Below are 27,110 nucleotides of genomic sequence, written 5' to 3' on the forward strand. Positions count from 1 at the left end.
CACACACACACACACACACACACACACACACACACACACACACACACGCTTTTTTTTCCTTAAACACAAATACTCTTGTGGTGATATTATGAACTACGGAATGCCACAAATTCTGAAGAATCAAACTACGGGTAACCAACCCGAAGATAAATGGAGAGATGTGTGCTAAGCTGTGGTCTATGGCTAATTGATTGGTATGCAGTAAGTGGTATGAGAGATTCTCATCCAGGAAACACGGGAACGGAGAAGGAAGGGGTTCAGTCACACAGCAAAGGCAAAGGACAGCAGATGTACAGCCCTGCACTGCTTGCTACCCCGTGGAATGTGAAAAGGCCCAAAAGAAGGCTGCCAGCATAAAAGATGGACTCTCCACAGGTGACTTAGGAAGTCGTGCATTAGAGTTGCACAAGAAGAGAAGGTCAGAAGAATCATAAGCAGTCAGGAGGAGTGCCCACTTCAGTGAGACTTTCTTTTCTTCAAACTGCTGATTAGCTGGCAGCCTGCAGCTCCGAGTGGAAGTCAAGTTCCTGCCGATTAGCCTTCGGGTCTCAGTCCTCTTCTCTGTTGGCGTCTCCTTCCACCTCTGACCACCCATCCTTCTACGCTTCTCTCTCAAGGCTATGTCCCAATGGACCGGGGGAGAAGAGAATGAGTACATGGCCCAAGGCACAAGCAAAGGGTCATAGGATTGAGACCTGAGAGGTCCCTGTATCCAACCTCATCATGTTACAGAAGAGGAAATGGAGGTCCAGAGAAGTGAATGGACTTGCCCAAGGTCACACAGCTAATTTATATCTCAGGTAGAATTTAATATTCATTTGATAAATTTTGAGTTCCAAATTCTCTCTCTCCCTACAGTCCCTCCCCCACATTGAGAAGGCAAGCACCCACCACGACACCCACCATACATGGGCAGTCATGGAAAACATATTTTAAGGTAGGATTTGAATGTAGGTCTTCATAAACTTTCAAAAATTACCCTTTGGTTTTTATCCCTGCTCACATTTTCAATCAATGACTGTGGGGAAGGTTTTCTTGTCGAGGCTACAGAGAATGCTTCACTTGGGGTCAGAAAGACTTGAGCTCAAATCCAGCCTCAGACACTTACTAGCTGTGAGATCCTGGGCAAGTGGCTTAACCTCTATTTACCTCAGTTTCCTCACCTGTAAAAGGGGATAATAATAGCACCTACCTCCCAGGGTTGTTGTGAGGATCAAGTGAGATATTTGTAAAGCATGTAGCACAGTGCCCGGCACGTAGCAGATGCTCAATAAATTCTTTCCTTGTGTAGGATGGACTAGTCTCAAGGAGCTCTCAGTCAAGTGAGGGAGGGCACATATAAACAATCATGTACAAACAAATAAACAGGAGAAGGCCAACGGGGAAGGTGCTGAGATCAGGAGGGTTCAGAGCAAGATGGCGAGGACAGGGGAGGGAAGGGAGAAGACCCCATACAAAGACCAGCTGGAAGCCCTGGGGCTGTTTAGTCTGGAGACGACATCAAGGGCACAGGACGGTTGTCTGCAAGGATCTGGGGGAGACATTGGAAAGAGGGGTCAGGCTCATTCTTCTTGACCTCGGGAAGCAGAATTGGCATCAGTGGGCGGAAATTTTAGAGAGGTAGATTTCTGTTTGATAGAAGTAAAGTCTTCCCGATGCTGAGAGCTGTCTCAAAGCAGAATGGGGCTGTCTGGAGCTTAGCACAGGGCCTGGCACACAGGAGGCACATTGGTGAGCCAGGGCGCAGTATACAGCAGACACTTAAAAATGTCTGTGGGTTGGTCGGATAGCTGGGGGCTCCTGCTCACTGGGGGTCTTCAAGAAGAGGCTGCATGACCCCTCACTGGCTACATAGCAGACATTCTCCCTCAGGCAGGGGCTAGTCTAGCCGCCCACTCTGAGAGGCTGTGAGTTGAGACTCTCCACCACTTTGCCAACCTGCCCCGGTACTCAGGCCTCTCACCTCTCCTTCCCAAACCAATTAGAGAGATGACAATGACTAACAGCGCTGGCCATGGGGTGGATGCTGGCTGTCTAGTCTAGAAAGCCTTAAATAACCACAAAACAAACTGGCTTCAAAGACGGCAGCAGGATGAGGCGTGGGCAGGACTGAAAAAAGGGCCTCATCGGAGCAGAGGCCAACAATGACATCAATCTCCCACTGAGGATCCATCTGCATGGCGAGGTCAGGCAAAGAAAGAATTCTTCTGAACGTACATAAATAAACCGGAGACTTTTACTGTCCTCTGAACTCAGGGCATCCAGCCCTCTAGAGACCTGTCTCGAAAAGAATAACAAATAGACCCCAATGCCCTATGTGTCCCCCAGGCTGCCTCCTCGAGGACAAGCATATTTCAGCCTCCTCTCCCGGGGGACCCCGGGTAAGAAAACACAACTTTCCCCCTTGTTTTCATGCAACGTGGGTGTTCTTGGCTGACTCAGGAAGGGGTACTTGAAAGAGCAGTCAATGCCAGGGTCTTCTTTCTCCTAAGACAAAGAGAGTGGCTAAGGAGAGGAGGGGAAGGCGAGAAGGACCGGGGCTCCCCCTAGTACATGACATGAAAGCAGATGGAAGCTGGAGTCCAGAAAAGGAATAAGTCATGATGGTGAACCTTGATCCTCAAATTTAAGGGTAGGGAGAGGTGAGACTTCCAATCTTACAAGTCTAATCAAAATGCCTGACTCACAAAAGGGTTAAAGGAAAATGTAATTGGACAAAGATTTAACTGGCATTTGGATCAACGTGCCATGTTGTTGTTAGGAGTTTGCAGTTCTTTGGAGAAGCATTTGGGCATATACTTTGGACACTACACTCGGTGAGAGTGGCTTTCGGTCTTGGATATTTATATTTGTTCCCTCTATATTTTGGATATTGGATTCTTATCAGGAATACTTGATGCAAAGGAATTTTTTTCCTTCCCAGAAGGCTACTATAATATCCCAGGTGAGATGCGTGACCACAGTGTCAAGAGCAGAGAAGGTCACATACACGAGAAACGTGTATATATATGTGCATACACAATTACTTAATATTACAGTATTATTAGTGCCACGTAGAGAACTCCTGGTATGTAAATATCCTTTATTCATGTGGAGCTGTGTTCATACGGTTCATTCTAGGGAGTCGCCTGAGGGCCCAAGCTGTTAAGGGACTTGCCCACAGCTCCTCTAAGAGAACTGGTGATCCCTAAGTACACAAGCAGAGTATAAAGGTCTGGAGGACTAGAGGAGGGGGAGAAATACAAGAAAGTCTCCTAGAGGAAGGAGCATTGGAGCGAGGCCCAAAGCAGATTGAGTCAGAGCATCTGGCAGTCGGGGTTGGGGAGGGAAATTGCTAGCTACCCCCTCTAAATAATCCCTATCATTCAGAGAGCCTTCGTATTTACGTTCAGAGAGACCAGCTGCAGTTTTAAAAAGCCTTCCACTCATCCTCGATGGAGCTCCATTGATTATCCTCCTAATGGGCCTTAGCTATAGACATGTGAGAGACACAAGACGCTCGGGAGAAAAGATTGCAAGTTCCAGTTTGAAAGCCTGATGATGGAGGCTGAGTCATCGGCTCCATCCTCTTGGAGGGTCCCAGAGGGACGGGTGACTTCAACACATTCCTGACAACCCCTGTACTCTAGATAGGTGACTTTCCCTTTGTCATTCCAGTAAGGAACGTCTGCTTCCTAATGGCCAGGACCCCAGGGCGAAAGTTACTGAGTTGTCTGCCAAGTGTGTTGGAAACTCTCTCATGGCGTCTTCAGTCTGTAACGTTTTAGGGGTCTTAGGCTGGGGGGATGCTTGTCTTCCTGATGGAAGAGTATGTGTAGGGGAGTAAGATGTAAGAAGACCAGAAAGGTAGGAGAGAGCTAGGTTAGGAAGGGCTTCGAATGCCAAACAGAGCATTTTGTATTTGATCCTGGAGGCAACAGGAAGCCATTTGGGTTTTTTTTGTTGGGGGGGAGGCGGTGACAGGACTTGCTTTTTAGGAAAATCACTTGAATGGAGGATGAGTTGGAGAGGGTGGGCAGACACAAAAGACTACTGCAATAGTCCAGGTGTGAAGTGAGGAGAGGTTGTGTCAGAGTTTGAGAAAATGGCGTGTGTATTCAGAGATGCTGCACAGGTAAGATGGACAGGCCTTGGCAACAGCTTGGATGTTGGGGGTAAGAGCCAGTAAGGAGTCCGGGATGAGGGACTGGGAGGAAGGTGATGAAATGGAACAGGGAGTTAAAGCGCAGAGGCAAACTGGGCAAACCATCCGATACCGAATCACATAAGAGGGGCTGGCTTCCCAAGGAAGCTTGCCCTGCTTGATGACTGCATTTTGGTATGGAAAGTTACAGGGATGGTGAGAGGAAGCCATGGGGCAAGGGAGATCCGTTTTCTGGAAGGAGTGATCATTTTGGTCTGATTACAGCAGAAGGAGAGCTCTACAAGGTAGAGAGAGAGCCAGCCTTCATGCCAGGAAGACCTGGGTTCAAATCCTACCTCTGACACAACCTGACTAGGGGGCCTTGGGGAAGTCACTTAGCCTCTCAGTGCCCCATAAAGCTTCCTGAAAATATGTGGCCTCCAGGCACATGTGGCCCTCTAGGTCCTCAAGTGTGGCCCTTTGACTGCATCCAAAGCATGGCCTCGAGGTCACAGGTTCCCCACCCCTAGATTAGAAGTTGTAGAGAAGGTGCTGACCTGCATTGGTAGAAATTCTACCAATGAAATTACAGATCTAGCCTCTATCAAGTTCCATCCTTGTCAGTTACTATTATTACTGTTAGACCCAATGAAATACCTTCCTTCTCCCCCCTCTATTTATCTGCATTTTATCCATCCTTCAAAGCTCAGTTCTCAGTCTCACCTCCTCCATGAAGCTTTCTTGGCTAACCACTCCAGCCCAACACCCCTCCCTTCTCTGACTTCTTACTTGAATTAGAGCTGGCATCATACATTTTAACATTCAATTACTCTCTCATTCTTTTTTTTTTAAGGTGTCTCAGGCTCTTAGGCTCACAGATGTTGAGCTGGATCGGCCCCAGAGGCCATGTGGTCTAATGCCTTTATTTAACAGATAAAGAAACTTGAACTCAGACAAATGAAGTGACCTACTTAAGGTGGAAAACATTCAAGGTGGGTTTTGAACCCAGGTTCTCTGACTCCAGAGACAGGTAAAATAAAGGGCTCACATGGAAGAACCTTTGAGGGACCTTCTGTCTATGATCTCATGGAGTCTCTTGACTTCCCTGCACCTCAGTTTCCTGATCTGTAAAATAGGAAGACTGAGAAAGATGGCCCTTCCAAGGCCCCTTCCAATCCAGATCTAAGATCCCATGATTCCCTGTACTATGACAGGTCCCAAAAAATACTCACTGCTTCACTGATATTCTTTCATGGTTTCCTACAGTACCTTGGTAGAGATCAACCTAAGGTGAGCATTGGACAGAACTTTGAAGACGATGGTGATCTGGGCCCAATGGGCACCTCCTGTTGGCTAACCTCTAGACTACAGACACTGAGAAGTCAAAACAGGTCTGGGTAGGGGAAGGAGGTGTTCAGCTGTCAAGTTTTCCAAACTACCTTTGGTTTAGTGTTGGAGTTCTTAGCTTGGGGTCTAAGGACCTCCAATCAGGGAGATTTCAGGGGTCAGTGAACTTGGACTGGAAAAAAGTGGCATCTTCATTTTCACTGACATTTGCTTTCTCTTGTAATCTCATTTTATTTTATTCATTTGAAAAAGATTACTCTGCGAAGGAGTCCACCGGCTCCACCAGATTGCCCAAAATAGTTAAGAGTCTCTGGCTTACTGAGAACAGACAAAAAAAAATTTATTTTATAAACTTGAAGGACATTTTTAAAAACAAGCAATGTTCTCTCTGGAAGTTTTGGACTTAGGGCCTATTATTATCCTGTTAATTGCTGTCTCTTAAATCTTTCATCTGAGATTAATTCTGGTATTGTTAAACGACCTAACTGTACAGCCGCCAAAATGATTTGTTTAATGGGATAACGGCAAGTGTCATTCTTCCCCATCCCTCTGAAAACAGTATTTTCTATGTGTAAAGCCTTCGTCAAGCGCCTACTATTAAATACCAGGTGATTATTTAAATCGTTTTTTCATCCAGAGATCTTTTTATATTCAAAACATGCTGGAAAATTTCACCAGTGCATCTTTTCCCCATTGTTTAAATCACAACCATGATGAGTCTCCTTGAGAAAATGGAATGTCTCCCCTGCCCACTGAATAGCTTGCGTGCCATCTTGGAAGATGCTGACATTTCAGAGGAGTCAAGGGTTCATCAAGGACTCTGGCTTTGTGTGTCTGAGCTGCCATTCTGACACATTAATGACCGGAGGCAAGAAGAAAATGGTGGGAGACGATTCTCCAGTTTCCTTGTCGTGTGTGAGGGGAAGGGACAACTCCGTCGGGGATGCTTACTGGAAGTCTGGGGTGGAGGGGACAAGGCATGAGGTTGGCAACCAGTGGCAGAGCAAAGAGGCAAGTCAGGTGGCACTGCGGATGTAATTAGGAATAACTAATAATAATAGTAGTTAATTTTTAAATAGCACTTTAAGGTATGCAAAAGGCTCTGCATGTTCCTTCATCTGATCCTCACAATCCCTCTGGGATGTAGATGCCATTATTATCCTCACTTTACAGATGATGAAACTGAGGCTGAGATCTTGAGAGACTTGCTCAGGATAGTACAACCAGTACGTGAGACTTGAACCCCAATCTGCCCGGTGTTCTCTCCACTCTCTGCCTCTTAGAGTAGACACAATAAATTCCTATTGATGGAGGGATATCACTTTGGTGCTATATGTTCCTACCCAGTATTCTTCCATGTGGGTCCCCATTTTGTGTATATATATATATATATATATTATTTAATATTTCCCTCAATTACAGATCCCCATTTTCTAAGTGACCTTGAAACATTTTGGGTTTTGTCTATTTTTTCTTGGCTTTCTAACTCCACCAAAAACAGCTTTAAAAGACTCACAAGCAAGGGCGTGCTGGGAAATGTTTAACAACCAGATCTCCCAAAGCATCACAGGACACCGTATGTTTCATCTGCATTATTAATATTTTCTCCATCACTTATTCAAGGCTAGACAATCAACAAAACAATAAATGAGGCCCTGATTTGTAGCACTTGCTGATTTCCTTGGTTTAAATGCTCACACTGAAAATTTAACAGTCAGCTCTCAAGAAACAGTACAAGTTGGCCCCGGCACACCCCTGCTGACGCAGCGCCTTGACCACAGCCAGCTCTCAACAGCATCATCGAGTGATAAGCAAACAGCTCAGAAATCCACCAATTACGTTCCCACCTCAGGGTCCAGAAGAGGTTGGAAAATTAAGGGAAGACAAATTCTCAGGGGTAAATGAGTTTGGGGTTTTATCCAGTGTGCAATGGTTTGGGAAATACTTCCAGATGTTGACCAACCCTTAACCGAGGCTGCTTTGCTCATTTCTCCTTTAGGAAACGTCATCCTCTGACTCAGGAGTGGAAATACCAGGGAGCTTAGATCCTTGGCCTAATTTAATTAGAATAATGATAAGCATCTTATTTATTTATGTTGGCTTTTTTTTTTCAGAAGGGCTCAGAGTTGCTTCTTATCCATCATTATCCTCTTCTCTATCCACCTCTAGGAGGCAGGCGTAAAGGGTATTACATCGCTCATAATTTACCAGTAAGAGGCTTGGGGGTGGATGATTTGCTAGTTGCGAAGATCTGGATTTGAATGCCAATTCTTTTGCTTACTACCTGTGGGACCCTGGGTATGGGACAGCCAAGGATGCAATGGAGAGAATGCACTTAGCACAGTATCTGACACATAGAACACAAACAGAATACTTTTTCATGAATCAATCCATCCATCCATCCATCCATCCACCTCTTCATCCATTCCTCCCTCCCTCCCTCCATCCATCCCTCCATCTATCCATCCATCCATCCATCCCTCCATTCATTCACCCAATAACAATTTCTTCATCTTGGTACAGAGGGAGAGACTACGGGAATGGAATTTTACACCCACTATTGGATAGTCATTTTGCCAGTTTCACTTAACTATTTTTCTTTGGTAAAAATGGCGAGAGGCAGGTCATTGCAGCAGGAAACATGGGAACATCAATTTCACCTCAGATTTTATCTAGCGCAACCTACTCATTTGACAGAAATGACTGTCACATAAAAAACAAATGTCATCAAGAAAACTTTACAAAAACTCTGCTATCCCAATGTGTGCATATATGATTGTGGAAACTGAGGAAAATCTGATTAGAAAAAGGTCTGGAGTTAATGTTAATGTTCATTGAGAGGCAGTATGATTTCATGGCAGGAGTCAGGAAGACCTAGGGTTTGAATCCTACTCATGGCACCGACCACCTGGGAGACACTGGACAAGTCATTTCAGGTAACATTTTGGGGTTCTAGGCAACTCCCTAAGACCATAAACTGTATAGAAGGTGCCAACCTTCATTGGGAGAGGGAGCTTCCTCCTCTGAGAGTTCTTTATATTAATGTAATCAATAATCCTGACCAAGTTTAGTTCACAACCCAAAGTTACAAGTTGAAAACAGTATAAAGGTTGTACAGATATTATTGACCTTGAGCTTCTGGGACCTGTCATATGCACTCATGGACAGTTTGGAAATTTGGGGCCATCTATTTTATATCACAGGAGTGATGAATTGTATTAGGGAAAGGGTAGGGATGGAAGAGTTAAGAGGGGAGGCCCCTTCCAACATTTACCAGTTTTTCCTGCCTTCACTGGTTTAGATAAAAACAAACAAACAAACAAACAAATAACCAAATAAATAAATAAATGGATGGATGATGATAGCAGCTAACATTTAAATTGGACTTTAAGGCTTACAAAGTACATTACAAATATTATCTCATTTCATCCTCATAACAGCCCCATGAGGCAGGTTATTATCCTTCCCCATTTTACAGATGAGGAAACTTAGTCTGAAAGAGGTTAGGAGACAAATGTGTTGTGTAAATTAAAACTCACACATGAAATGCTTGCCAGGCTATCTGGGCAGTGACAGAGCATTTGGAAAGAAAAAAACGGATAGAAATGCCCAGGGGGTAGGGAGGAGTCTTAACTACTTAAGCCCCTGCACTGTGAGGCTGGCTACACACCGGCTGGTACATGAGCGCCATCATTAAGAGACTCTTCTCAATGAAAGATGTTCATTCCTTACCGGATAACCCTCTGTCTTCTTCTGACACCATTTCAGCAATGCATTCCGCTTGGAGCCACCATATTCTCGGGCAAGGGCAGCCAGTGGATCCTTCCTTTCCACACTAAGGTTACAGAAAACACAGAGGAGTCATGATGTTTCGTAGTGCTGTCAATGATGTGCTTGCTAATGAGCACCTAAAGAAAAATAAATCTAGACTCATTTATGTCAACTGGGCTAGCCCAGTTCAACAGACATCTTTCAAATGGCTAATTAATGGGAATAAAGAAATGAATTCATTGGTGATTATTGGATACCAGTTCTGTGAGAGGGGATGGTATCATTGTTGGGCTAAATTTCTTTTTTTAAACCAAAACTAAACAATTTCAGTGATACTCTGGAATTTCAAAGAATGTAGTGATTGGGAACAAATAACTATAGAGTTCTCCCCCTTCCCCTCCTTGTTCTCTACCAATTACCAATATTGATACTAGATTTCATTCAACCTTACCTTGTTCAAATAATGAGTATATAGGATCACCAATGTCTCTTATCCAGAATATGTCAAACTCAAAATTCTATTCCTACAGTTGTTGATAGCTCCTATTTACAGGTTTGTTTTCAGGTTTGTGAAGCACTTTATGTATATTATCCCATTTGATAATTAAAAAAATATATAATCACCAATTTTCCTAATATTGTGTTTTGCAGAAAGCAAAAGCATGTTAGGATGGAAGCATTTTAGTGCACTAACTCAAATACACACACAGCAACAATGACAAAGGGGAGAGTGTTAGGAATCAGATGTGTGGTGGTAGCCATGCCATAGTCAGGGCAGAAAGAACACAGGGGAAATGTAGTTTGTGAACCTCTCAATATCTGTAGGCAGATGATAACTGTTAATGTAATCAGGGTTTCCAGAGGAAGCAATTTCCAAACAGGACAATGGGGATGTGGAAGGGAAAAGTCTGACTCTGGATTGGTGTTTTTAATTGGCTTCAGTGAATCACTTTCCTCTTGATTTCTGTGGGCTCACCCCGCCTCCCCTCTAGTCTACATTATAGTCCTTTGTGCATGAACACATTTTTTATTAGGAGGCTATGGGGTGCAGCATTTTAAGAATACTGGATAGTGAGCCAAAGGATATGGGCTTCAGATCCCAGCTCTGTCACTACCTAGCTACATGACCTTGAGTTTCTCATCTCTAAAATGAGGAAATGTGATTAGATGACCTCTAAGGTACCTGCTAGCTTTAAATGATTGATCGATGGTCCCTTATGATTCATGCCACATACTCCAATATAATCTGTAGTCTCCCTTGGCAGAGTATCAGCTCCACGGGGGCAATTCCTTCACAATTTTGTCTGAGCCCGTCTCTCTGGCCCCTCTGGACATGACTCCCCCTCTCACACTCTGCAATCCAGCCAAACTCGCCTTTTCTCTGTTTTTCACATGTCTCATCTCTCATCTCCATGTCTTTGCACTCGCTGTCTTCATCCGTCCCCTGGAATGCAGTCCCTCTTTGCCTCTACTTTGCAAAATTCCTCTCTTCCTTCAAGACATAGTTCAAGCACCATCTTCTGCATGAAACCTTTCCTAATCCTACCCTCTTCCAACTACTAATGCCCTCCCTTCCCCACTACCTTGTATTTATTCTGTTTATATTTGTTCTGAATAGACCTATCTATGTATTGCTGTCTTCCCCTGACAATGTAAACTCCTTGCAGATAGAGACTACTGTATTGTATCTGTAACCTGGTTATTGGCACATAGTAGGTACTTTATAAATGCTCATTGATTGATGTGCATCTCCCCAAGGTCTTTTGCACACAGTAGGCATTTAATAACTGCTTGATGAGTGAACAAACGACAGAATGAATGAATGGATAAACAGCAAATACCATTTGTTGTATCTCTTCGTGCACCGTGTAATTTGTATAATAAACAACATAGCAATACTATGTATTCCTCTGGGCCTTATGTTCACTCTACTGCCTAGGACACATTCATTGAGATGGGCTCACTCTTACAAGGGTAATATGACTTCCTGTGCCTGAAACTTGTTTTGAATCTCTAAATGCACTGGTGGCGAGGTGGTGTGGTGGGCAGAGTGTTAGACTCGGTGTTAGGAAGAGCAGAGTTTGAATCCCACCCCTGACTCTAGCTGTGTGACTCTGGGTAAATTAATTAACCTATCTGAGCCCCCATTTCCTCATCCATAAAATGAGGGGGTTAAAACTTGATGGCCCCTAAGGTCCGTTCCATCTCTAATCTACAAACCTATGAGTGATCCTACTAGACATAAATAGGAAAATGATGGAAAATCTGGGGCATCTGAAAGACATGGGCAAGTCATGTCCCCTCCTTCTGTTCTCTCATGTGTGAAGTGAGGGAAGCTAGACTAGATGGGTGACCTGTTTGAATCCCCACAGCTGATCTCCCACCATTAGTGGGACCCAAGTTAGGAGCATCCCAGGAGGGAGGCTGACCTCGCTGGAACTAAGCATTCTCACTGAGAGGTCGTGGGTTGCAGGCATGGAAAACGTCCACGGAGCAGCGGACAGAGCAAGGGTGGCTGGGCAAGAAGGGCCCTATTGACGCTGGACGCCGGGAGTTTTCAGTGGGACAGATTGACAACAAGGTTGTATCTTGGTGGTGAAAGCGGGAGCCAATGGTTCGGGGCATCTGGGGGGATATGCTGAAAGTAAGAGAAACTACACTGGTCCCAGAGGACAGAATTAGGAAAAAGGAGGGCAAATCACAGTGAGGCAGATGTCGGCTCTTAACCTTTGCTGTGTCACGGGCCCCTTTGGCAGCTTGGCGAAGCTTGTGGACCCCTTCTCAGAAGAGTGTTTCTAACTGCATAAAATAAAATATGCAGGATGACAAAGGAAACCAATTAGCTAGGTGGCCCAGTGGATAGAGGGCTGGGCCTGGAGTGAGGAATACCTGAGTTCAAACCTGGCCTCAGACACTTATTAGCTGTGTAACCCTGGGCAGGTCACTTCACCCTGTCTGCCTCAGTTTCCTCATCTGGAAAATGAGCTGGAGAAGGAAATGGCAAACCACTCCAGTATCTTTGCCAAGAAAACCCCAAGTGGGGTCACGGAGAGTCAAACAGGACTGAACAACACAATTATCAAGTTTATGGGTCCCAGGCTGAGATTCCCATTCTAATAGTCTGAGCTCTCCCAAAGTAGAACGAGATGTCTTGAGAAGCGAGGGTTGTTCCCCTTTTTGGGAGAACTTTGAGAAAGGGCTGGGCCGCCATTTTTTAAAGGAGTTTTGAGAAGGAAATTCTCGTTCAGGTTAAAGGTTGAACTAGAAAGTGACTTCTGAGGTCCCTTCCAAATCTTTGGTTTGGTTTGTTTGGTTTGGTTTGTTTCTTTGGTCCTGAGGCATGGATGCATGTTCGCTTTACCATCATAACATGCCAATGAATGACGTGGTGAAGATGACTACCCCCTTTCAACAAAGCTGTAAACTGAGGCATGGTAAAGTGAACTCAGTCACCATACCCTATTAAACAGTGAATCAGCCACTCCCTCTTTAAGGCGCTATCCATCAGACCACACTGCCACTCAATGTCAATCAACAACATTTATTGAATCCCTACTACGTGTAGGGAACTAGACGCTATAGGAAGAAGTGGAAGGAACAGAAGACAGAGTCCTGCCCTCAAGAAGTTCACAATCTAATGGGAAGAGGGGGGGAGATGGAATATACACACAGGAAAATACATGAGCATGCAGACAACATAAATATGAAAAAAATGGAAAAAAATACAAGACAATTTAGATAAAACATAGGACAAAACAGCAGCTGTGAAAACGGTAAAGTTTCTTGGGAAATCAATCAGACAGTTGAACCAACCACCTGGGAAGGCTGACCAGGGATTAGAAAAGGCTCTTCCCTTCTCCGAAGTCCTGGCCGTTGGAATCAGGAAGGGCAGAATTTGGGCACAATTAACAGAAGTGGTGATGAGACTTTAGTGAGGCACCAACCAGGTTGTTAAATGAGAGTGAGCAGGAGGCAGGGACCCAGATCAGTGCATTAGGCACATCATGAAACACACACAGCTGGGGTCACAAGACAACGATTGGGTCAGTGAAATGAGAGTAAGTTGGAATGTGGGGAGCATCAAAAGACCTCATAACTTGGCATCAAGGCAGTGACCAATGAGGAGCGATGGGGAATCATGTCTCCCACCACTCAGCAGAGAGGTGGAGGACTCCGGGAACAGAATGAGGCATACGTTGTCAGATGTGGTCACTGCATTGATTTGTTTCTGCTTAATTGTACTTTACTGTTAGAAGGGAAGGTTCTATTGGTGGAAGAGGAGGGGATCCATTGGGAAGGGCCAGATGTGCAAAAGAAAAAGCATCAGTAAATTTTTATTTTTTAAGACCGGAGGAACAGTGGTTTTGGGTAGTGGAGTAGATGCCATATGCCTTTCCAGTCTTATTTGTGAGGTGCTGTGCTTGGCCATGGGCCAGCTCTCATAGATGCTGGAAGATGATGAGTCCTAATCCAAGACTGATGGGCAGCTAGGTGACGCAGTGGATAGAGCACTAGCCCTGGAGTCAGGAGGACTTGAGTTCAAATCCAGCCTCAGACACTTGATATTTACTAGTTGTGTGACCCTGGGCAAGTCACTTAACCCCAATTGCCTCATTCAAAAAAAAAAAAATCTAATCTAAGACTGGTGGAGCTCATCAGGGAAAGCACTGTGAAGGGGGTGTGTGTGTGTGTGTGTACATGTGAGAGAGACAGAGAAAGAAAGAGGAGAAAGAGAGAGCGAGAGCGAGAGTGAGAGAGAGAGAGAGAGAGGCATATCAGGGAGATGAAGTGTGTGCGCCATGCTGTGGAAGCTGCAGTGGGAGCCAAAAACCTCTTAGAAATGAAGCTAATGTGAGGGTTGGTCAAGAAGGAGCAACGGTACAGACAGAGAGCTCCAAAGGCCAAACTCAGTACTCTGGATTGGAAACCAATAGGGAGCCAAGGCTAACTCTTGGGTGAGAATAGAACACGGTGTTTGCAGAGTACCCAAATGGTTATAGATGGCAACAGTCAGAACAAGGAGAGATCTGGGGGGAGGCCCATGGATTTAGAGGGGGAAGGAACCCTAGAGGTCCTCTAATCCAAACCCCCTCATTTTAGAGCTGAAACTTGAGGCCCAGAGGCCGCTTCCTTCCAAAAGCATTTCCTGACCTCCACTCCCATCAGCATGTATTTATTTTGCACGTATCCTACATTTAATTATCTGTGAAGATGTTGTACCTCCCCAGCAGAATCAATCCATCAACAAGTACTTATCAATACAAAGAATGAAATAATCTCTACTATCAAGGAGTTTATGTTCTAACAGATTTTTGCTAGAATGGAATCCAGTTCCTGCCTTGAGGCCTTCCTAATTTCTGTTGTTACCTCCCCAGCACCTAGCAAAGTTCCTAGAACACAGTAGGTGCTTACCCCAGCACACAGCAAAGTGCCTGGCACACAGGAGGTGCTTACTAAATTTGTGTTGACTCATTGATAAAGAAAGACTATACAGATGGTGACGCAGGAATGTAAGATGAAGGCTGTGGCTGGAAAGAAGAGACAGGCAATTAGGCAAAGAACAGGATGATAGAATAGGGGTGGGGTAGGGGTGGTTTTGAAGGGGAAGGGACAAAATCACTCCATGGCTGTGGCCACAGAAAGAGAAATGGAGGTAACCAGAGTCAATGGGAAATAGGAAAGGAAAGAGAGAAACAAATGAGCTCTGTTTTTGACATGCTAAGTTTTAACTGCTTAATGGAAGAGCCAAATGCAGGCAACCAAAGGCATAGATGTTAAAGGTTGTGTGCAGATTCAGGCTTATGGCACAGACTAGAGAATCATGAACACAGAGGTGATAAGAGATCCGGGGAAGTGGATAAATTGCCCAATGATATCAGCATAAAGAGGGAAAAGAAAAGAGCTTTAAATGATGCCAATGTTTATAATAGGTAGGAAGCCAGGAAAGAAAAGAATGGTTTGAAAAATGACGTGTGTGTCCTTCAGGATGGACTCACTAATTAACTCCAGGTCTACCCTGACTACTGATCTGTAACATGTGAAATCCCATCTCTTACCTCCAGGACTTTGCCCAGGAGGTCACCCATGCCTGGATGGTCTCCCTCCTCCCCTGTACCTCTTAGGATCTTTGCCATCCTTCAAGACTCAGCTCAAACACCACTTTCTTCAGGATGCCTTTCCTGGTCTCCTCCGCTGCTGGTGTCTTCCTCTCATCTACACTGCATTTATCTTGTATGGGCACCTGGCCTCTCCATTAGAATGTAAGCCCCTTGAGGGCAGGAACTGTTCTGGGTTTTTCTTTTTCTTCTTTGGTACATAATAAGTACTTAATAAATGCTTGAGGATCCATTGGATGATTGCCTTACATATATAGCAGCATATTGGCTGAATTAAACTGAATTAAGTCTTTCACTCAATACATATTTGCTTATTAAGTAGCTGAGATGAGATATGAGGAGAGCACAACAGCATGGAAACCAGGGGAAGAGAGAGTTTCAAGAAGTGGGGTGAAAGGCAATAGCAGGAAGTGGAGCAGAAAGGCCAAGAAGGATGAGAAGAGGGAAGCGGCTGCTGACTTTGGCCAAGAGTGGGTTACTCTGGAGAAAGGAATGGAGGGGATGGAAGGCAGACCAGATGGGTCAGAGGAGCAAGTGCTGAGGGAATGGAATCTGGAGGGCAGACCCTCCATTAGCAGGGGACAGAGGCAGCAGGGAGCAAGCTGGCAGTGGAAGGGAGAAAGAGAAGGAGAGAGAGGGAGAGGAAGAAGAGGAGGAAGAGGAGGAGGGGAAGAAGGAAGAGGAGGAAAAGAAGGAAGAGGAGGAGGAAAAAGAGGAGGAGGAGGAAGAGAGAGAGACAGCAAGTGAACTTGTGTGTGGCTGGTTCCCTGATGGGCACACAACACCCAGATTCTAATGCCAACACTCAATGCTTCCCTTCTCCATTCTTGAAGAAGCTCTTCCCAGTTGAGCACTGGCTGCTCTCTCGTTTTGTTTTCAAAAGAGACAGTATGGCCCCAATCCTCTGTTATTGAAGTTACAGAGCATAGCTAAACAGCTGGCCAGACCCCGAATGCTGTGTGAACAGGGAAGGGTTACATCGGGAGTGATTAAACTGGAATGGGTATCGGAAAAGGCTGGGAAGCAAGGTCTGAGAACAGTGACCGTGTTTTTCACATCGGAAGTTAGCGCCAAACGCTTTTGTGACCTTCTCATCATTTACAGCTTGGTACCTGAGTTTGCTCTGTGGTTTCAAGCCCCCAGGGGTAGGGGTCAGCAACCTGGCATGACTGAAGCCCAGTGAAGGGGGTCTGCTCAGGGACTCGAGTGAGGGGCTCTTACGGAGGTAATGGTCGGGCTTCAGGTCCTCATTTCTTCCCTTTAGGATGTCTGTGTGAACAACAACAACAAAAATCACCCATTGTGGATACAGAGGGATCAGCTAGGTAATCACTTGTCCTGCCCTAACGTGAGTCTTTAGCCAGCACAGAAACTGCGCGTCTGACAGGCATCTGGGCTGACAAGTACATTCACTGGAAATAAATCTTTTCTAGAGGAAATCGCATCAGAGAAAGAAAGTTTAGTTAGTCATTAGAAGGAGGAGAGTTGGGAGAATAAAAAAGTCTAGTAAATTACCTACCATTTCATAGCAGAGGAAGGTAAAATTTGTGAAGATGTCACAAGAAATTAGGGCCCCCCTGGGGAAAAGTGGGAGAAAAGACCCTTGTCTCTCGCTAACTAGATTTACTCAAAGGGTCATAGTCTTTTTACTCTAACATTCACTGGTGGCAAAACCACCCCACCACTTCTGGTATCTGGTCAGAGGAAAAGATCACAGGATTATAGATTTAGAGTTAAAAAGGGACCTTAGAGGTCATAAGATGATAGGTTTAGGGCTGGAAGGGACCTTAGGCATCATAGGAGGCAGCTAAGTGGTACAGTAGAAAATGCTGGATTTAGGAGTCAGGAAGATTTGAGTTCAGATCTGGCCTCAGATGCTTACTAGCTATGTGACCCTGGGCAAGTCACTTAGCCTCTGTTTGCCTCAGTTTTCTTAATTATAAAATAGGGATAATATCAGCATCCAGAGGCAGAGAGGTGGATAGAGCGCCACTCCTGGAGTCAGGAAGACTCATCTTCCTGAGTTCAAATCTGGCCAGAGACACTACTAGCTGTGTGACCCTGGGCAAGTCACTTCACCCTGTTTGCTTCAGTTTCCTCATCTGTAAAATGAACTGGAGAAGGAAATGGCAAACCATTCCAGTATCTCTGCCAAGAAAACCCCACATGGGGTCACAAAGAGTCAGACATGACTGAAAATGACTGAACACAAATAGCAACGACAATGTTAGCATCTACCTAACAGGATTGCAATGAGGGTCAAATGACATATGAATCACTTTGCAACCTTTAAAGTCCTATGTATTGAGATAGCTATTATTTATTATTAACAATATTAGAATAATGTTAATATTATATTATAATATTGATAATGATATTAATGATACTGTAGTAATATTTATTGTTGCTGTTATATTACAGGATCATAGGGTTAGAGTCCAAAGGGAACTTAGGTCACCCGACCCAATCCCTTCGTGTTATAAGTAATGAACCTAAGGGGCAGCTAGGTGATACGTGGATAGAACATTGGCCTAGAGGTAAAAGGGCCTGAGTTCAAATCTGACCCAAGACGCTTACTAGCTCTGTGACTCTGGCCAAGTCACTTGCCTCAAAAAAAAAAAATTTAATGAACATAAGGATTTGCCCAAGACCAAACAGTAAATGACAGAGCTAGGATTTGAACCCAAGACCTCTTACTTCAAATCTAGGGCTCTAGATTTCCACTGCTTTACCCTGCCCTAGAAAAAGGCAGTGAAAGAGAGACTGAGATGAATTTTTTTTTTTGCTTTTTGGTGAGGCAATTGGGGTTAAGTGACCTGCCAGGGTCACACAGCTAGTAAGTGTCAAGTGTCTGAGGCCAGATTTGAAATGAAATTTCTTAAAAGAATCATGACATTTCCAAGCTGGAAGGGACCCCATGGATCACTTAGCTCAAACCTCTGAATTTTATAATGGAGGACAACTGAGGCCCAGAGAGGGGAAATGATGTCCCTCAATGTCCCAGAAGTAGTTGGTGGCAGGGCCAGAACTGGAATTAGATCTTTCCTCCCATTCTGTCCCCCAGTCCATCCTGCTTCTTTTGGGCACCTGAAAGGAAGACCACTCCCTGGAACCCATCACAGAAAAGGACATAACAGAATGTGTCCTGCAACCTTTATTTTAGTAAAACAACACTGGGGTAAGCAGCTCATAAAGAGCAGAGACAAAGAGGGGGCCACGGAGAATCATGGGGCAGCCACGAGTCCCTAGACCCTGATGCTCTTGACCTCAGCGTCCAAAAAGCAAGCATCCTTCATGGGCTGGGCCCTTGTCAGCAGAGTAAACAGGGTTCTACAGATGCAGCGGGGGCTGGGAGGAAGGGAGAGGAAACACCACAGGCTGTTTACTCGGTGGCAATGGCCCCCTGTGGCCTCCACCCCAGTGTTCATCTCAGCAATTAGGATAATGGCTCCCCTACGTGACAGACTGGCCATCAAGCAAGTGAAGTCATCGTCCTTGAGTGAAGAGGAAACAAACACTCAGACCAGAGAAAAAAAAGACGAGGGATCTGAGATACAGGGACAGATTTCATTGGTTGGAGGTGCTCTCTCCATGGATGCGGCTTCTAACAACCAGCCTCTCCCCATCTTGAAGAGGGCCTTCCAAAGTGGCTGTGGCCTCTCTGCTCCCTAGCGCCATTATTCTTGCTTCAAAAATTTCACCAGTGGGCAGGGCTGTCTCCCCCACCAATAGAGAGAGCAAGATTTTGTAGATGGTCTTGGAGAGATGTCGGGGATGAAAAATTCATGACCCCTTGTCCAACCTGGTGGTGAACCTCTCCTTGGACAACACACATACGGTGTGGTCAACAGGGTTTTTCTGCTTGACTCTCACCCCGCTGGTATGGCCTTTGGTACGGGTCATCTCCATATCATGAGGAGACACTCGAGGATTTCAATAGAGGGTGATTCATTAACACATATTACATTAAGATGGCAAGGTGAAGACCCTCCAAGCTGGCCTTGAGAAGGGAGCATTTCCCTCAACCTAACCTATAGGCACAGCTTCAATTAAGGACTTCTTACAGACTATGATTTGTTTTTTATTCGAAAAAAGGAAAAAAGAAACCGTTCCAGTACATCTTCTGGGAGGACACAAAGGAAAGGAAGCCTGGGAAATATGCATGTCACTGTCACTGAGAAGGCTGACCTATCCGCTGGACCCCAAGAGTGCTTCTTCTTGGCCGCCCTTATGAATTCTTTCTCTGCTCTCCCATACCCCACTTTAGTTTGGTTTAATGAAATCCAACAAACAGTTATTAAGCAGCTCGTGTGTGTAAGGCACCATGCTAGGCACTGGGAGGAAAAAAAAGAGAGAAGAGAAAAACAAAAACAGGCCTTGCCTTCAAGAAGCTTACATTCCATTGGGGGATACAAGAGAGTTAAGTGAAGACGAGGGGATTTGAAGGGAGAGAAATCAACTATGGGGAGAACCAGGAAAGGTTCATAGAAGAAGTAAACCATGAAAGAACCATGAGAGAACAGGTTCTAAGAGGCAGAGGTGAGAAAGAAGGGTGTTCCAGGCACCTTTTCAGCAACCGCTAAGTCTTAGTGACCTGGGGCCCCGAGTCACTCAGGATGTTTCAGAAGTGGGACTGGACCCCAGGTCTTCCGGAGGAAAACAGCTCCATCCGCTATGCTCGACTGCCTCTCGAATCACTGTTACAACCTAATATCCTCTTTGCCATTTTTTCCTTATCTACAAAATAATGGAGTTGTACTCAGAGGCCCCTTCCAGCTCCTATGACCCTAAGTCGCAGAGGGGTTTCGCTCTTCATTGGTGAAGGAATCTGATGGAATCCTAGATCTCAGACAGACTCAAGGGTTGCCCCCCTGACCACCAGAGCATCATCATGATGCAGGGGTGACCCTGGGTAGCTGAAGACTGGCTCATCAGAGAGCAGCTTCTGGGAGGGTCCCACCAGCCTGGAATGGTGTCAGGTAAGCGCCCCATCATATCTTGCCCACCTGCATGCTGAACGCCAGCCTTGGGCATTTGGCCACAGGGCGATGAATTCTTTGGCCAGGGCAACTTGCAAAGACCTCAGTGTGCATTGAGGGAGGGCATACCCATACCAAGGAGATCACAGATCCTTCAAGGCCTAAAGCGGGCATTACCACATGACACTGAGAAAGTTCTCATATTTCTAAATGAGACACTTTGGGTTGCCTTGATGGTACCCTATGCTCCAATGGGTGGTTCTCTCTTGGTTCTAGAAGACTAAGCTAGCTCAGCAACTGAAAACAGAAGGGAAGGTGATGGATAAAAAGGTGAGAGTAGAGTGGCCAGTGAGAGCCCAGCTCAACGTCTGTTTCCAGGGTCTGTTTATTGGGATGTCAACCCAAAGGAAGACTATAGAATGCTACTGGGGGACGGAGAGGAACAGAATCGGGGGACAGCATAAAAACAAAACAAACAAACAAAGGAGGCCTAAAATAAGAAAAGATGTATTTCTCAGAAACTATGAAAGTTGTGGAAATTCGGATGCAGATAAGGCCCCCTCTTAAAATAGCTGCACTCATTCTCCTGAGATTTCAATCCATTTTCACATAATTCACTAGAGAACCGGTTTTTAAAAAAAGAACAAAGCCATGCCTTTCTCCCTAGCAACATTCACAATGCGAAAAGAAAGTTAGAAGGAAACCGGCCCCTCTCCACTGGCTGCAGCCTGATGAGCTGTCAGGGCCAAGGACAGTTCAAGGTCAAAGTGACTCCAAGCATATCCGTACTAACACTTCTGAGCTCTCTGTGCCGTGCAGAGAAAAGGAGTCTGGGAAAGACGGCAGGGATTGGGTTTTTTTTTGTCATTTCTATCAACCAGCAGAGGTGTCTCATAGTGGGAAAGGGGTTCACCTGTGAGCGGGAGGTCCGGCAGGTCTAGCTTGGTCATTCCCTTACTGGCCGACCGCATGCTGCTGTAGGTAGAATGTCGCTGCAGAACAGGAAGAATACAAAAGACAGGTTAGCTTGAGGTGAGTGGCAGGCCCCGGTCTCCCCGCAGCATCTCAAAGCCCAGTGAGCACAGCCTCAACCTGAACAGGAATACTCCCTGTGATAGCTCTCCCAAGGGCAGAACCAGGAAAAAATGGGGTAGAAGCGGCAAAAGGGAAATTTTAGCTTTGGTGTGAGCATAAACCTCCCACCAACAGGGGAATGGGCTGCCCTTTACAGGTCGTGGGTGCCTTCTCCTTGGAGGTCTCCAAGTTGAGGCTGAGCTAACCACCTGTCAGTTAACATCAGGATTCCTTTCTTGTATCAGCTGAATTGGCTGGCTGCTCAGGGGCCTTTGCTCTCTCAAATTCTTGTAGGTTCATGGATTTGTTAGAAGGGACCTTAGATGGCACTGATTCCATTGTGCAAATGGGTAAACTGAGGCCCACAGAGATAAAATGAATTGCCCAGAGTCACATAGACAATAAGTGGCAGAATAGAGATTAAAATCCTCACCCATGAATTCCAAATCCCAAGCCCTTTATACCATAACACACTGTTCTTTTTCTACTGCTCATTCAGTCTGCTTAAAGGCCTCCCACCCTATTATGGAAAGGTCTAATCATTAGGACATTTTTCTTCTCATGGAACCTGTCAGCTTCTCTGTGACTCTGTTCCCCATTCTGCTAAGCAGAACAAGCCTCATCCCTCTGCCACATGCGTTCTTTGGATGTCTGAAACGGGTCACCATGACCCCAGCCAAGTCATCCCCTTTCTGGGCTAACCATAGACAACTCAGTCAAGCAATCCTCCTGGGATGGTTCCTAGGCTTCTCACCTTTGCTTGGGGACAAAAGGAGAGAGGGAAGAGTTTCTATTTCTGCACTGTCTCTTTTCCATCTCACCAAGAGTAGTTCTAGGGAAGATTCTCCATTGGGGGAATTGAGTTTAGCATTTGATTGGACCCAGGTGGATGTGGTCCAGGTACCATGAGCTCCCCCTTCAGCTATAGCTAACTACAGAGTTACAGGCCTGGGTTAGGGTGAAGTGAAGGCAAAGAGCCAGGGCTGGCTCAGCCAAGCAACTTCCCAGGCCCTTGGCTCCCATCCTATCTTTCAATATGGCACTCAGAATAAATCCCTAAATGTTGTGAAAGCTCTTAGAATACTATTAAGCAACCAACTAAAATGCATTAATTAAGTACCTATTATGTGTCAGACACTGGGGATATAGATACACCAAAAGAAGGGCAGCTAGGTGGAGCTGTGGATAGAGCACTGGATAGAGCACCAGCCTTGGAGTCTGGAGGACGTGAGTTCAAATCCAGCCTCAGACATACAATACCAACTAGCTGTGTCACTCTGGGCAAGTCACTTAACCCCAATTGCCTCACCAAAAAAAGAAAAAGAAAAAAATAGATACACAAAAAGAAATAATCCTTCACTTCAAGGAGCTTACCCTCCCTTGTGGGCGAAGAGATGGAGCAGAGACGGGCTCCTTTCCCACGCTCCCTGTTAGCTTACATCCTTGGTACTGTCCCCAAACAATCGGCAAGCATTTATTAAGCATCTTTTATATGTGCCTGACTACTGTGGGCTAGGGTATGGGACAGGACAAAAATGAAACAACCTACACTCTTCCTGTTCCAACAAACAGGGAAGGTGATAAGGACATATCCAAGTATAAACAGAATAAATACAAATAAACCCAAGTACAAACAACCAGTTAAATCTATGATAGTCGGGGAGGAAGGGTACTAGCAGTTGGAGGGATGAGGAAAGGCTCCATGTGGAAGGTGGCATTTAAGCTGGATCTCGAAGGAAAAGAGGGATTCTATGAGACAGGGCTGAGAAAGGAAATGTGTAGCCAACCTTTCAAACGTGAACCCAGTTCAGCCTTTCTGAGGGCCCTCCCTACATCAGCATCAGGGCAAATGGTGCTTCAGGCCAACGGTGTCAAACTCAAACTGAAACAGATCCCTGCAGCTGCAAAATGACTTAGAAAAACCTCAAACTAACATTGTCTGCGTCGTATTGCATTTTTATTTCTTTTGCTAAATGTTTTCCTATTACATTTTAATCTAGTTCTCTCTGGAGTTTTCAGTGTTTGACATCTCTGATAGGACAGCGCCTCACTGGCTGTTCATTGTCTCAAGGAAGACCTGATTCTAGAGTGCCTAGCACTAATCTGTCTGCCTTTGTTGAAGGAAGGAAAGAGAAAGAAAGAAAGAGAGAGAGAGAGAGAAAGAAAAAAGAAAGAAAAAGAAGGAAGGAAGGCAGGAAAGAAAGAAGGAAGAAAAGGAATAAAAAAGGAGAGAAAGAAAAGAAGGAAGGAAGGAAGAGAAAAAAAGAAAAAAGAAAGAAGGAAAGGAAGGAAGGAAGGAAAGGAATAAAAAGGACAGAAAGAAAGGAAGGAAGGAAGAAAATAGGAGAGAAAGAAAGGAAGGAAAGAAAAGAAAAAGAAAAAAAGAGGTAAAAAGGTTGTTAAAGAAGCCCAGTTACCTATAGTACTTTAGTATAAACAAGTTTCAATTGAAGTGGCTTATTCAATTGACAAATGTAAATAAGAATGTCAGGTGTTGTTTTTTTATTTTTTATTTTTTATTTTTTAATTAGAGAGAGTGAGGAATGTAGTGGCCAGAAGGCCTGAATAGCCAGGAGGCGGTCATGTTGAGGGGTGAGAGAAAGCAGAAAGGGAAGGTTGTAGAAGATTCTGTACTTTGCTAGTTTGCCCCACACGGGCCTGTTCATCTTCACCCGGGCCAGAACAAACAGAAACTGAGCACTTTAGGGGTTTGTTTTTCTCATGCAGCTGGAAATGCAATCAGTTCTGCTGCTCAAGATTAATGAAAAAACTTTTTTTTAATTTTTATTTTTTTAAACCATGCTGACTCCATATAAAGGAATCTCATTCCCCAGGAATTTCTTAAGTAATCTATGGAGGTTCTCTGCAGAAACATGCCTTTAGGATGCAAAAACTTTCCCTATGGGGTCTGTGGGTAACAGAAGTTTATTTTTATGAAGACAATTGAGGTTCCCTCTTTTAAAAAGGAAGAAGCCAAGGTAAAGAGGAGAGTTGGACTGTGATCACATAGTGAGGATGCTGTTTCCAAAAATACGAAAAAAAATAATCAATTGTTTCTAAAAGATGAGAAAGAACAGATATCATGTCCCATGGGTCTAAACAGGAAGCTGGGTGGTGCAGTGGATAGAGTGCTGGGCCTAGAGTGAGGAAGAACTGAGTTCAAATGCTGGCCCAGACACTAGCTGTATGACCCTGAGCACGTCACTTAACCTCAACTTGCCTCAATTCCCTCATCTGTAAAAGGGGGATAATAATATTGAGGGTTATCGTGAGGACCCGATGAACGTATGTAAAGCCCTTTGCAAACCTTTAAGTTCTATATAAAATCAAAGCAAGGAGGGATCTTTCCCAAGACAGTGTTTGATAACTCAGTCAATCAATGTTTATTAAGGGCCTACTCTGTGCTAGGCACAGGGGAGACAAAAGAAGGCAAAAGACAGAGCCGGCCCTCAAGGAGCTTACAGTCTAGTGGGGGAGAGGACATGCAAAGAAGTATGTACAAACAAATTACATTCAGGATAAATTAGAAATAATAAAAGGGAAGGCCCTAGAATTAAGGGGATTTTAGCTGGGGACCGAAGGAAGCCAGAGGAAGATGGAGATGAGGAAGGAGAGCTTCCTAGCAAGGAGGGCAGCCAGAGATGATGGTTAGAGTCAAGAGATGGAGTGTTGTGTGGGAGGAACAACACAGAGGCCAGAAGAGTATTGAATTGAAGAGTCCACAGGGTAGTTTAAGGTCTAAGAAGACTGGGAAAGTGACAAGGGACCAAGTTACGAGGAGCTTTGAAGGCCAAACACGGAATTTTATATTCAATTCTGGAAGTAACAGGGAGCCATTGTAACTCATTGTGGGTAGTGGTGAAATGACTGGATCTACACTTTAGGAAGATCACGTTGACAGCTGAGGGGTAGATGGACTGTAGGGAGGGGAGCTTGGAGACAGCAAAGCCACCAGAAGGTGTTGCAACAATCCAGGTGTGAGGTGATGGGGGTCAGCACCAGGTAACAGCAGTGTCAGAGGAGAGAAGCAAACGTAATCAGGAGATGTTACAAAGGTGAGCTCAATGGGACTTGGCAACAGGTTGGATGTGGGGAGAGAGAGAGTGTCCAGACTCCAGCAGAACATCTATGTGGCAAGCCTAGGGGGATGGTGGTTCCCTCCCCAGCAATTGGGAAGTTAGGAAGAAGGGAGAATGTGTGGGGAAAGATAACGGGTTGTGTTTTGGATATGTTGAGTTTAAGACACTTATAGGACATCCAGTTTAAGACATCCAATAGGGAGTTAGAGATGGGAGACTAGAGATGGGCAGAGAGGTTAGTGCTAAATAAGCAGATTTGAAAATGATTTGCCTAAATATAATAATTGAATTAATGGGAGCTGATGAGATCACCAAATAAAATACCATAGAGGAAGAGGCGAAGAGGGCCCAGCACAGAGTCCTGTGGGATACCCATAGCTCGATACTAATCAATCAGCCCACTTAAGAAAAGTTAGCCAGATCTCTCTCGTTTCTTTGCAGAGATATAGAGACTATGGGGGAGAAATGTTGAATACATCATCAGACTCTTGATGGGTTGGTTAGTTTCCTCAAAACTAATTCCCCTCCCCTCCTTTATAAAATTGTTTGCTAAAGAGGAGAGGGTAAGGGAGGGGACAGATATGGGAAATAATGGTGATGTGAAAACAAAAGATATAAATAAATATTTTTCAATTAGAAAAAAAAGGGAAAAGTGAGACACAAAGAATTCAGGCCTAACCACATATTGGACTTCCAATGACTTCCTCTCCATCTTCCTTTCTGAAGAATTTTCCTATTGTTAAAACAAATGTCAAAAATAACTCACTGGAGGCCTCTCGGCCTTCCACATGCCCTCACCTTCTGAACAGTGAGTCACAGCGGAACACGACTTGCTTTCAGTTGCTAAGGCCCCCACCCCCACTCCCCACCCCCATGCTGTGCTCGGGCGGTCTGCAGGCTCCCTGCCAGCCCAGAGCTGTCTGCCCAGTTTGACTTCTGCGTGGCCTGGGCATCTGGTTATTCTCATTCTTTTTTTTTTTTCATTTTCTTTCCTGAATCTTCACTGGAAATACCATCTTCTATGACCCTGAAATACCTCTCTGGGATCTGCTTGGCCAGGGGGTACAATGGATGGAGAGCAATAGCTCTGGAGACACATGACATGTATCCCCTAAGATGCTGGGTAAATCACTTCTCTTTTCTGGGACACACTTTTATCATCTGTAAAATGAGGGGGTTGGACAAGATGACCTAGAGATGCATTCTAAGCCCTGGGATCTTATGAACTTCCTACCCAACCACTGGGCTAAGGAAGGAAGAAATGGAAGGTCATTGCCCCCTCCCCCCAGGGTCCTAGTGAAGGATGAGCAGGACCATTGCTATCTGCTAAATGGTAGCTATTTCTCCTTCATTCTCAAAGGGGACCAAGGACATTAGGAAGGTGATGTCTTGACTTGCAAGTGAATTGGATTTAAGTGAAGTAGGGCCTTACAATGTCACCAGCCTCACTTTCTCCTCTGGAGCCATCTGGGCCCAGAGAGACAGATCAGGACACTGGAGATGGCCCCAATGCAGTGGGAGGCCTTGGCCTTTTTTAACCTAAAGTCTTTCCCAGGTCTCAGTTTGTCTGAGGCAACATCCATTCAGTGATTAAGGCTAGGTAAGAAATGATGCAAAAAAA

The 27,110-nt window shown here is 45.0% G+C and overlaps 1 protein-coding gene across 4 annotated transcripts in view; it reads right to left on the reverse strand.

Moving 5' to 3' along the window:
- The window catches only part of SPECC1 (sperm antigen with calponin homology and coiled-coil domains 1), a 289,999-nt gene that overhangs the window by 74,285 nt on the left and 188,604 nt on the right, over positions 1-27,110 (reverse strand). For all 4 annotated transcript variants that reach the window (XM_027861937.1, XM_027861938.1, XM_027861936.1 and 1 more), the window contains 3 exons: positions 21,250-21,328; positions 16,470-16,626; positions 9,203-9,305 (listed from right to left, as the gene is read on the reverse strand). In XM_027861937.1, coding sequence (XP_027717738.1) covers positions 9,203-9,305; positions 16,470-16,626; positions 21,250-21,328 — 339 coding nt within the window. The remainder of the gene's footprint in view (positions 1-9,202; positions 9,306-16,469; positions 16,627-21,249; positions 21,329-27,110) is intronic.

The sequence above is a fragment of the Vombatus ursinus genome, unplaced genomic scaffold (assembly GCF_900497805.2).
Source record: "Vombatus ursinus unplaced genomic scaffold, bare-nosed wombat genome assembly UNPS02014768.1, whole genome shotgun sequence".
NCBI lineage: Eukaryota > Metazoa > Chordata > Mammalia > Diprotodontia > Vombatidae > Vombatus > Vombatus ursinus.